At 49.5% G+C, this 12341-nt stretch overlaps 1 protein-coding gene across 3 annotated transcripts in view; it reads right to left on the reverse strand.

Moving 5' to 3' along the window:
• Window positions 1-1497: 1497 nt before the first annotated feature.
• Window positions 1498-12341, reverse strand: part of HOMER2 (homer scaffold protein 2) — a 147299-nt gene continuing 136455 nt past the window's right edge. For all 3 annotated transcript variants that reach the window (XM_017894871.1, XM_017894869.1, XM_017894870.1), the window contains exons 5-9: window positions 10157-10263; window positions 7093-7249; window positions 4584-4694; window positions 3667-3747; window positions 1498-2416 (exon numbers count right to left, since the gene is read on the reverse strand). In XM_017894871.1, coding sequence (XP_017750360.1) covers window positions 2228-2416; window positions 3667-3747; window positions 4584-4694; window positions 7093-7249; window positions 10157-10263 — 645 coding nt within the window. In that variant the 3' untranslated portion in view covers window positions 1498-2227. The remainder of the gene's footprint in view (window positions 2417-3666; window positions 3748-4583; window positions 4695-7092; window positions 7250-10156; window positions 10264-12341) is intronic.

Consider the following 12341-nt stretch of genomic DNA (forward strand, 5'->3'; position numbering starts at 1 on the left):
GGATGCTCACCACACTCTTCAGTGGTTGGTGAGCTGGGATCATGGGTCTCGACTGCACAGCAGCCCACTGTGGAAATGGCTCTTCCAACATTTTCTACACCTCCACTTCCAGAGTTTTCTAAAGTCACTGATATCAGAATGCACAAGTGGCTTTGGTAACTACTCTATGGATGTGTCACCTGAGCATTCTCTTGTCAGTCAAGAGGGCTCTTTCTAGATTCATAAGTCACCTGATAGAGGCAGAGGTCATCTGAAGACCCAAGTGGAGGGTGTTTAGAACCCAGTGTCCACCGCTTCCGCACAGCCACACACCCAGCCTGCTGCTGAGCGGACCAGGCTGGCTTGAGAATCCCCTCATCCTGCTGCTGGGCCACGGGGCTGACTCACAGCCAGCTCGGCTCTCTGGTCTCCAGGTGCAGCCAGTAGGGGGGTGCTACCAACTGTCCTGAGAGCCATCTGGAGCTCTGGAGAAAGGGCAGGGCCAGCAGCAGACTACCCCGAATCACAAACAGGGCTGGCCACGCTTTCCACTTCCTGTCTGCCAAGAGCCCTGTGTACTCAACCAAAGCCCCCACTTGCGGGGGCTCCTCTAAAAGTGCCTTGGTGCTCCAGATCCCCAGCCTTCCCTTCTATCCGCATCCCAAACAAGACTCCCTGGCTCAGAGAGGCGTCTCAGTGAGGGAAAGGGAAGGAAAGCAGGAGGACTCATGTGCTCACCTTGGGGCCCGGGGTACCTGTGTGCAGACCCCATCTCCCTCCCTCCTCGGGTTGTTTGTTCATTAATCCAAATTCAGCAGGGAGAAACTCTAACTGTGTCCATGGGAGAAGGTTTCTAGAAGGGGTAGTCCGCTTAGGTGGTTCTCAAAGGGGTAAGGGGGCACCAAAGCCTCCCCCCTGCCTAAGGCATATAGAGATGTGTGGGGCCAGAGATTCAAAACATCTTGCCATACACCGGCAATCTCCCAGGGCAGGATGCCGACAGCACACACAGGCCCGCTGGCCCCACTGAGCAGCTCTGTGAGAGAGGAGAGGTTTATGGCTACAGTTCCTTTCCTAGGAGAAACTGAGAAAGGCAGGAGGCAGAGCTGGGTGGAACACCTCTGTCATGAGGGCCACAGCTTGTCGGCTGAGCTGCTCTCTCCCCCCGATTGCCTGCGATTTCTTCTCAATTGTCCAGACCCTTAAAAGAATCCCACCCTAGGTCCCAAGCCCTGGGCAGCCCCTATACCTGGAATCCCTGGGTCACCATTCCTATGGGAGAAGTGATTCGAGGGTCGGAGAGCCCCAGGGGCAGAGCATCACGGATGGGCTCCAGGGGCCTGAGACCAGCTCCTGCAGCTTCCCTTCTCCCTCCCTGCCCCAGGGCCACCCAAGACGCAGCTTGGGTTTGACCGGACAGTCATGTCTGATAACTACCCAGCACAGCAAAGATGGTGCATCATTCAACAGGGTCCCAGCTCTGCTGTGGGGTTTGATTAAAACACTAAATTCTGTGTACACATTTAGTAGAACAAACATTTATTAAGCACCTACTTAGTGCCAGGCATTGTGCTAGGCACCCTCACTGTGTGCTGTTCCCACAGCACAATCATCTGCTCAGAAATTAAAACCAAGAAAAGGAACACTGTCGCAACCATACAAACTGGGGGGCAGGGGCAGTATCGTGGATGCAGGCGACTCCCGGGCCAGAAAATGCACCCACCAGAAGCTTGTTTTCCATCTCTCAATAAGTTTCCACTAAACAGTTGTTTTAAATAAAGCCTCTTGATGTTGATGGAGAAGAATGTTGTTCTCTCTGTGCCCCCCGGGGCTGGTGCCTGATGGACATTCAAATACTCTGAATGCTATTTGATAAAAGGAGCCTGATGGCCTGGTGTAAAGAATATCAATATTTGGATTAGAAAATGCATTTTTTCAGTTCATATGGTTGCAACAGCCCTTATGAAAGATATAAACATCCCTGCCCTGACTGCATAAATGTTGAAGGTAGACCTAGTTCTGGATTCCTGAGTCAGAATCTTCCAGTTGTCCACAACCTCACAAGGCCAGAGAAGCGAGAGGAGATTTCTATTCTGGAAAGGAGTGAGTGGACGGCACAGCTGGTTTGAAAACACGACAAACTGCACCTGCATTTACAGAAGCAATGCACACAGAAGAACGTCCTAGAGCTATCTGGTCTCGCACACACGCTTGGGACTCACGGGCGGGGCCCAGGCCTCGGCCAGCCCTAGTTATCGGTGCCCAGCTTGGAGAGGCCTCGGCGGAAGTCATGCAGGTCGTCAATCTTCCCATCCAGCACCTCCAGGAAGCTCTTCAACTCCACCTTCAGGTGGCGCTGTCGGTATTTGCTCTCCTCAATGTCTGTCTTTAAGGAACGCACTTTGTCTTCCAGGTTTTGATTGTCTCTCTCTGCCGCCTGGCAAAGCAAAAGGGAGAAGCGTCCTGGAAAATTGAGTGATGAGAGTCGTCCTTCAAAACCTGCTACAGCTGAACCAACCATTCTCCATCTACCCTGAGGGCCTGGGCAAGGGCCTAAGCTCCCTAGAGACATGCTACCCCAGCACACAAGCCTGTGACCAAGATATCAGAAGGGAAGCAGCAGGCACTTCAGTGACCTCCTCCTTTCCTGCCTGCTCTCCCACTGAGGGACCAACACCCGGCCCGAAAACCCAAGACCCAACAAAGCAGGCAGAACGCAGAGTCCTGCCTGAGGGAGACCTCACACAGGGCCCAGCAGGGAAAGTCTGAAATCCCCGTCTGAGTGGCTAGCAGAGACCACATTTCAGTTCCATCCTGAGAGACAGAAGAGATGGGAAAGTGGCTCGTTCCCCTGGTCCCACAGAGAGGCGTGGCCTCCTCAGTCCCAGGCCAGCCTCTGGCCCTCGGTAAGGAAGGACTGGCCATGCCATTGACTCAGGGACAGCCAGTCTGTGCACCCTCTGATGCTGTTACCATGGAGATGTTCTGTGGCGCTGGGCCCCACAAGCCTATAGAGACACATCTAGGTAAATTACATGCAGGTTCCCAAAGACAGGACAGCTGTGAGTCCTTAAATGAGCCATAAGCCTTGCATTCTTCATATCAGAGAAGAGCTTTATGTTGAGGGCATAAACAGAGACTTTTCTGAACATGTGCACAGGAACCAGTTACCAATTCCAGGGTCGTGTAACTACATGAAGCGCCGTGTGTATATCAGAGGGCCTGCAGGGAGGAGGCCCTCCGAGGTGGAGGAGGCCCTGAAAATCCTCATTTTAGTGATCAGGAATCTGAGCCTAGGGAGGAAGGCCTGCCCAAGGTCAGTGCCCAAGGTCACTGGCAGGGGAGTGGCTGAGGTGGCCCCACACCCTGACCCTGGGCTCTCAGGCCACCCCACCCCGCTCCTCACTCCCACCAGGGTTCTGCAAGGAAACAGTCGTCTACACTGTGGTGATGCACAGGAACCTTCACAGAACTGGAAAAACCAAAAGACAAACACTGCCGAGTCTGCCCCAAGGGCAGGGGTGGATGCAGTACCATCTGGCGTGCAGTTACCGCCAGCTTTTTGTGAATAGAAAATCTCTCCTTCAGCATTCTCAGTGTGAAAGTGATGGGAAGCAGGACAATGAGTACCACGACATTTGTGCCTTCTTGTCTGAGCCAGGATGGCTGTGCCCTCCACCCACGTACCTCTAGCTTCTCAGAGACATATTCGCACTCTGACATGAGCTGGGGTATGATTTCACTTTGTTTTCGGAGATCTTTCAGCTCCTACATGAAAAAAATTTGAGATAGAACATGAAAGCAAGTCAGATAAAATATATTCTTGAAAACCACCAATGTGTGCACACTCGCGGAAGCAGCTTTGGGAACCTGTTCTGTTTGCATAGACAGTGACAGCGACCACGCGAACACTGCATCTCAGGGAATTCCATGGGTGAAGTGTGTCACATGCCTTGTCATGTGAAGTCTGTACACACCACAACAAGGCAGATGTTTTTCCAATTTCTGTTTTATAGGTGGAGAAAGTGAGGTCTAGAGAGCTTGGTAACGTGTGCACAGCCTCCAACATGTGCGCACTTAACTGTCTGACCCCTAGAAAATAAATGACTGTAGGCCAGGCATGGTGGCGTGTGTCTATAGTCCCAGTTACACAGGAGGCTGAGGTGGGCAGATTGCTTGAGCCCAGTTCAAGACCAGCCTGGGCAACATAATCAGACTCCATCTTAAATAAAATAAATAAATTTTAAATTTTTTTAAAAAGAAAATAAGTGATTACATCATGGTTCTCTAGCGGCATTCATTTGGCAGCAAAACTCAACTTCTGAGGACAGATGACAAGAGTGTCTGAGTGTCTTGTGAAATGTTCAACTCCCTTGTGGATCTGCATGACCGGCTATAGAATAGGGATGACGGGGAGGCGGCAGAGGTCATGGGGAGGCCTTTGCTCCAGCCTGTCCACACCCTGGTGTGGCTCCCAGCTCTCTCTCCATGCTGCTATCCAGGCAGCTGCCAGGGCCAGTCATAGGCCCCAGCACACCTGCTGTGTGCCACCCCGCAAGGCCAAGAGGACACCCAGGGGCCCTGCTCGGAGCATCATTACTCACTGTCTCCTTTTCTCGGAGCTCTGCCTCCAGCTCCTCGATCCTCCTCTTCAGTTGTGTGTTCTTCTCCTTCTCTCTGTTGATCTCACTGCATTGTTCTTCCAGCTCATCAATCTTCAATACACACCATACAGGAAAGCAGGGGTGCAGCTTACGTTAGTCATTAAGCAAGAGATCACCACAGCTACACTTCTGTTTTCTTTTAAAATAAACCCTAACCTAATCCACTTATGGGTTTTTCTTTGTGGCTATGAACAAACCCCATGCAGCTCCATCAGGGGCTGCCGCAGCGCTTGCGTGGGGCCTGCTTTGCACATGCCTTACAGAGGCATCTTATCAGCAGAGCCAAGTAAGTAACAAAACCCGCCTTCAAGATGCTCTGGGCTTCTGGTTTCCTCTCATGGCTATGAGGAAGTAGATTCAGATTTGCTTTAAGGATCCATCACAAGCAAGGGCCAGGTGTCCCTGGATTGATCTGCTTTTCCCCAGAATGACTGTTACACCACTGTAATCATGTCCTGCATTATTCTGTTTCATCTCAATGGTTTAAGCCAGTAGGGTAGAAAACCAAGCAACTCATGGTACAGTGGCTGCCAAAAAGGGAAGCAATGACATTTTGAACATTATAAATCAAGGTGACCTTCCCCTGGGGATGCACATGGAAGGGGCCTGGCCTGTGGGCCTCTTCCCTGAGGCTGAACGGCAAATCCCCAGATTGCATCTTTCCGTCCTTCCCAAGGCTGACCCCTCAAAACAGTTACCTGTGTGGAACAGGGGTGCAAGGGCCTGGCACTCTCACACTGCCATTGGATGCTGGGGGCCAAAATGTGTGTGCAGAGTGGATAGCAGGCGTGGACCCCCCATGCAACACAAAAGCACTGTAGTGATGAAGCCCCCCCGAACAGGCAGCAGTAGTCCTTGATATGAGGGGCACCCAGGACACTTCCCAGAGGCAGCCTGCACCAAGCTTTGGGGTCTGAACTCCCAGCCCCTGCTGCCGCTGGACACCACACCAACTTCCGCCTCCAACCCTGGGAGGCAAGCTTGTGACATGTCCCACCCAGAGAGGTCGACACTCCTCCAAGGGAGCGAGTTGTGTGTGATGATCTTCCTCCACTCCCCCGGCACTGCTGCTGGCTATCAGACTGAGACCAAAGTGAGAAACTCAGCTTTTCTTGAAAATGCAAGAAAGGGCAATCGATCCCTCTGGCAGGCAGATCTGCCAGGCCTGGGATGGGAACGTGCAAAGTCAGCAATTGGCCTGGTGCCCAACCATCAGCACTTTCAGCACCAAGATGAAAAAATGACACGTGACACTTTTATGTGGCATTAGCATGAAAGTAAGACAGTGTGACCAAGGGCTGGGATGCAGGGACCCTCCAGGTTGGGCAGGGCAGGGCAAGGCATAAAAGGGGTCAAGGGGAAGTGAACACCAATCTAAATGGGACCTGTCCCCCTAAAACCCTGCACTGATGGAGCATACTCCAAAGCCTATGTGTTTATAGCAGAAGGATTAATCACCATCAAAACGAGGTTAGCAGAGAAACCTCAAGACCTCAATGGGGGATCTCTGGCCACCCCAAAAGCACCTTATGAACTAGAGTTTGACTAATGACAGGGAATGTTACAGGTACATTTTCAAACAAATAAAAATGCCAGGATTGGAGAGTAGAGGGCGTACGACAGGTCGGCACCTGTCCACCCTCCTCATGCCTCAAGCACCACAATCCTTTTCCCAACTCCAAATTTACATGTTTAGAAATAATAATGTGAATGGAAGCAGGACTTCCAAGCAGGCGCAGCTCACCATCTCCCAAGTCTGTTTCTCACCTACCCTCTGGGTCCCCTTCCTCCATGGAGGGTCAGTGAACCACAGAAATGCTGAGGGAGGAAACTCTGGGAGGGACAAGGCTGACACCTCCAGTTTATCTTCTCCTCAGTAAGGGGAAGTATAAAACTTGGTTCAGAAAAGGTAACGAGTCTGGCCAGGCGCAGTGGTTCACGCCTGTAATCCTGGCACTTTGAGAGGCTGAGGCGGGTGGATCACCTGAGGCCAGGAGTTTGAGACCAGCCTGGTCAACATGGTGAAACCCTGCCTCTACTAAAAATACAAAAATTAGCCAGGCGTGGTGGCAGGCGCCTGTAATCCCCACCTACTTGGGAGGCTGAAGCAGAAGAATTGCTTGAACCTGGGAGACAGCAGGCTGTAGTGAGCTGAGATCATGCCACTGCACTCCAGCCTGGGTGACAGAGCGAGACTCCATCTCAAAAAAAAAAAAAAAAAAGAAAAGAAAAGAAAAACAGAAAAGGTAACGAGTCAGTTATGTATGTGATTAAATTCCTACTAAGAAAGGCAGGGAAGGGGAGGGATGTTCCCGTGGGAGAGGCAGCAAGTCTTCCTCCAGCCATGGGGATAAGGGCAAAGTTGGGGTGGAGAAAAGGGTTGGGGTGCCCTCATCTCCTGCTGCCCACGCCAGCTGGCCTCGGGGCTCACTGTGCCCACCACACCCACCTTGTTGCGGAGCCGGTCGTTCTCATCACGGCAGATGGAGAACTGCCTCTTCCATTGCTCCACACTGGCTGCCGACTCCTGCAGTGCTGTGGTCAGCCGGGCATTGCTCTCCCGCAGGGTCTGCAGCTCGATCTCCCATTTCTTCACGTTGGCAGCGCTGCAGGATGGGGACGGGCAGTGACGACAGGGTGGATGCTGTCCCATCTGGCTGTGCCTCCGCCCACCTGGGGAAGGTGACTCTGCCACCCCTCAGCACACCCTTGGGGGGCCCACGCCCTCTCCCCACAGTGAGCTGGCAGGTGGGTGTGGCTGCCCTGTTCCAGGTCCAGGAGGGACTGGCTCCTCTCTCTGGTGTGGACATGTCATCCTGCGGTCTATACACAATTCTGGGGCCAGGCACAGTGGTTCACACCTGTAATCCCAGCACTTTGGGAGGCTGAGGTGGGCAGATCATGAGATTAAGAGATCGAGACCATCCTGGTCAACATGGTGAAAACCCACTTCTACTAAAAATACAAAAAAATTAGCTGGGCATGGTGGCGGGTACCTGTAGTCCCAGCTACTTGGGAGGCTGAGGCAGGGGGATCACTCAAGCAAAGGAGTTCAAGGCTGCAGTAAGCTATGATCACACCACTGCACTATAGCTGGGGTGACAGAGACTCTGCCTCAAAAAAAATTAAAAAAAAAACAAATAAACAAATAAATAAATAAACAAATCTAGCTCTCACAATTGCCTGATGAGTAAGAAAAGAGACCAGTTGCAGTTCTGCCCTTTGAAGTGCCTGACAAAGAGCCACAGTCCAAAGGCAGGTGGTTGGATCTAAGGGTCACATGTGCTTTCTGGAATTCCTAGGTCAGATCACAGCTGGGCGAGCTGAGTGGGAGAGGTGGGTGCCAACCCTGTGGCAGCTCTAGCTGGGGAAGGGGACAGGCTGCCTCTGGTAGACTCCTGAAGAGACTGTGAGTGCGGCCTTGAGTGGAACACGGGCTCTGTGAGGTGATGGAAAGTTTACTAGCCATGTGACCTTGGGCAAGGAGTCACTTTGTCACCTGGAATTCAGTTTCCTCAACTGTAAAATGGGAATTTCAAAATGACAGCTTCTCTTATGGACTGAATGCTTGAGATCTCCCTAAATTCATGTTGAAACCCTACCCCTAATGTGATGGTCTTAGGAGATGGGGGTGGGGAGGTGGGGCAGCTGGGGGGCTGGTGGGGTGAAGTTGAGAGGTAATTAGGATTAGGTGAGGGCATAAGGATGGAGTCCTTATGAATGGGATCCAGGTCTTTACAAGAGTCCTCAGAGAGCTCACCTCCTCTCCCCACCTGTGAAGACACAGGGAGAAGACTGTGGTCTATGAACCAGGAAGCAGGCCCTCACCAGACACCAGGTCTGCCAGTGCCTTGATCTTAGACTTTCTAGCCTCTAGAACTATGAGAAATAAAGATTTGTTGTTTAAGCCACCCAGTTCATGGTATTTTGTTATAGCAGCCTGAGCAAAGACCGCTTCTAAGATGATACAGCATTTTTTTTTTTTTTTTTTTGAGACAGAGTCTTGCTCTGTCAACCAGGCTGGAGTGCAGTGGCATGATCTTGGCTCACTGCAATCTCCGCCTCCCGGGTTCAAGTAATTCTCCTGCCTCAGCCTCCTGAGTAGCTGGAATTACAGGCATGCACCACCGTGCCCAGTTAATTTTTGTATTTTTAGTAGAGATGGGGTTTCACCATGTGGCCCAGGCTGGTCTCGAACTCCTGACCTCAAGTGATCCGCCCACCTCAGCCTCCCAAAGCACTGGGATTACAGGCATGTCCCACCACGCTGGCCAGGTGAGCAGAAAGCCCTGGGTGTGCTCATGGGACCACCCTACACCACGAAGTCCAGCCCAGCCTGTGTGCAATGCTCCACATTCTCAAGATACAAAATCATAAGCACCGCTCATACAGTAAATTAAAATCTTACTGATATCACTATGGGGATTGTGTTACATTTATAGATCAATTTAGGAGAAACTGATACTTTGAAAATATCAAGGCTTTTTGCCACTTCCCAACAGAATGTCTATTTATTAAACAATTATTTTATAAACCTTGAAACCATTTTAAAGTTTGCTTCACATAGATCTTGTATATTTAAGTTTATTTCTATAGAGTTTATGGTTCTAGTTCATATTGTAAAGGATCTCTTCCTCAAATATATATTCCACATGACTTTTTTGTATATAGGTGACTGAGTTTTGTGTGATTTCATATTTTTAATAGTTTATGTTTTCACATGCATTTCTCAGATGTTCAAAATCTTTTTTTTTTTTTTTTTTTTTTTTTTTTTTTTTTTTTTTGAGACAAGAGTCTCACTCTGTCACCCAGGCCGGAGTGCGGTGGTGCAATCTCAGCTCACTGCAACCTCTGCCACCTCCCAGGCTCAAGCAATCCTCCCAACTGAGCCTCCAGAGTAGCTGGGTCTACAGGTAAACACCACCATAGCTGGCTAGTTTTTAAAATATTTTTTCTAGAGACAGGGTTTCATCATGTTACCCAGGCTGGTCTCGAACTCTAGGCTCAAGTGATCTGCCTGCCTTGGCCTCCCAAACTGTTGGGATTATAGGCAGGAACCACCATGCCTGGCCAAGAGTCAATCTTATAGATACGTAAATGATAAATTTGGTTCCTCAAAAACAAAACAAAGCACAAGCACAGGGGTGCATCAACACACACACACACCCTCTCTCCATACATGTACACTCACACAATCACACACACTCTAATATACATACTCTGACACTACCACAGTCACGCACATTCGCCCTCTCTCCACACATTTACGTACACACAATCTCTCTCTCATACACACTCTCTTTCCCACACACACACAAATGGATGCTGATGTGGTTGGCCAGAGCAGGGCCATGAAGCCAGCTGGCCTTCCTTTCACCAGGAGACAAGAGTGGATGCTCCAAGCAGGTCCCAGTTTTCTCTCTCAATTTCCTGAAACCCTGTCCAGCAAGAAAGGCTTCCAGGGAAGTGTTGAAGGTGGAGAAAATAGGATCTGGACTTTAAAACAGCCTTACCTCTGCGTCAAGGCAATCTTCAGCTTATCATTCTCAGACTTCAGGTGCGTGTTGGCTGGACCGGTGTGAGAGGCCTTTTCATCATCCGTCCCATTGACACTGGATGCCTGAGTAGAAGATGGGGTTTCACGCCCTGATTCCCGGCCACAGTGAATTACCTTCACACGTTACTGCTTGCCCGCGTATCAGCAGCAAGTTAGGCATAATAAGAAACTGTTTATGAGTGTGGATGAACCAACTCATCCAACCAGAATGCAGCAAAGACTAACAAGTTTAAAAACAAAAGAAAACAAACAAACAAAAAAAGAAAACAAAACCTAACAAAGACTATCAAGACCAAAGAAAAAGGCACTGAAGAGACCATATGGAGTTCACAAAGTCTGTGTGCTTTACTGACAAGGGAACTGGGCCAGTGCTCAGAGCCTTTTTACTTAAGCCTTATGGAGAAACCTACCAAACTTGGAGACCTGGTCTCCCGAAATACCACAGGGCAGAAGCCACAAGGGAGGAGGGACTGTTAGAAACACGGAATGAAAAAGCACATATTAGAAATGGAGACAACTTAAATATCTTGGGGCTATGGAGAGTTAGATCAACACATTTATTAAAGAAACAAGAACCAGGTCCTGAAGTTTTCCAGCTCCCTTACTACTTAGTGTTGTTATGAATATGCTCAAGTGTTTTCCGTAAGTCATACCACATAGAGGTGAAATATCATCTGGTGCTAGATAAGACCTTAGAAAGATGTTATTTAGCCCCAAATAAACACATGGGCAAAGGAAGAAACTAGAAGAGAATGGTGTATAAATCCAAGTTTCAATTTCTGAATTTCAAAAAAAAAAATGCCATAAACAAAATGAGTATAAAACAAAAACCTTATATATGCAGCAGCACATATGAAAAACAAAATGTTGGCTGGGCGTGGTGGCTCATGCCTGTAATCCCAGCACTTTGGGAGGCTGAGGCAGGCAGATCACCTGAGGCCAGGAGTTTGACACCAGCCTGGCCAACATAGTGAAACCCCGTCTCTACTAAAAACATAAAAATTAGCCAGGCATGGTGGTGTGTGCCTGTAATCACACCTACTTGGGAAGCTGAGGCAGGACTCAGGAGGCAGAGGTTGCAGTGAGCCGACCGAGATTGTGCCACTGCACTCCAGCCTGGGCAACAAGAGGGAAACTCCATCTCAAAAAGAAGAAGAAAAAGTTAATATCTTTCCTATATTGACAAGCTCTTAGAGTCCTCATCTTTTAGAGCTACATGCTGAAATATTTATGGATGAAATTAAACAACTGGGATTTGCTTTAAAATATGGGGGGGGGAACAAGTGGGTGCATAAACAATTGGTCATAATTTCCTAATTGTTAAAGCTGAACTATGGGTACAGGAAGGTCTATTATACAATTATGCCTAGCTTTACATATGTTCAAAATTTTTTTGTGTTTAAAAAATAAAGCTCTTGAAAATCAATACCACAAAAGATGAACACCTTAAAAAAGGGGTAGGTAATTGATATTTACAAAAGAAGAAAAGCATACAATCGATAAACATAAAAAATATTTAATCTCACTAGTAAAGAAATACAAAATGAAGGCCGGGCATGGTGGCTCACACCTGTAATCTCAGCACTTTGGGAGGCCAAGGTAGGCAGATCACTTGAGGTCAATAGTTCAAGACTAAGCCTGGCCAACATGGTGAAACCGTGTCTCTACTAAAATTACAAAAATTAGCCAGGCGTGGTGGCAGGCGCCTGTAATCCCAGCTATTGGGGAAGCTGAGGCAGGAGGATCCCTTGAACCTGGGTGGCGGCGGTTGCAGTGAGCCAAGATCACACCATTGCACTCCAGCCTAGGCGACACAGCAAGACTCTGTCTCAAAAAAGAAAGAAAGGGGGGGCGGAGCAAGATGGGCGAATAGGAACAGCTCCACTCTCCAACTCCCAGCGCGAGCGACACAGAAGACTGGTGATTTCTGCATCTTCAACTGAGGTACTGGGGTCATCTCACTAGGGAGTGCCGGACAATCGGTGCTGGTCAGTTGCTGCAGCCTGACCAGCCAGAGCTGAAGCAGGGCGAGGCATCGCCTCACCTGGGAAGCGCCAAGGGGGAAGGGTATCCCTTTTCCTAGCCAGGGGAACTGAGACACACAACACCTGGAAAATCGGGTAACTCCCACCCCAATACCG

Source organism: Rhinopithecus bieti, unplaced genomic scaffold (genome assembly GCF_001698545.2).
Source record: "Rhinopithecus bieti isolate Rb0 unplaced genomic scaffold, ASM169854v2 scaffold_26298, whole genome shotgun sequence".
NCBI classification, from domain to species: Eukaryota; Metazoa; Chordata; class Mammalia; order Primates; family Cercopithecidae; genus Rhinopithecus; species Rhinopithecus bieti.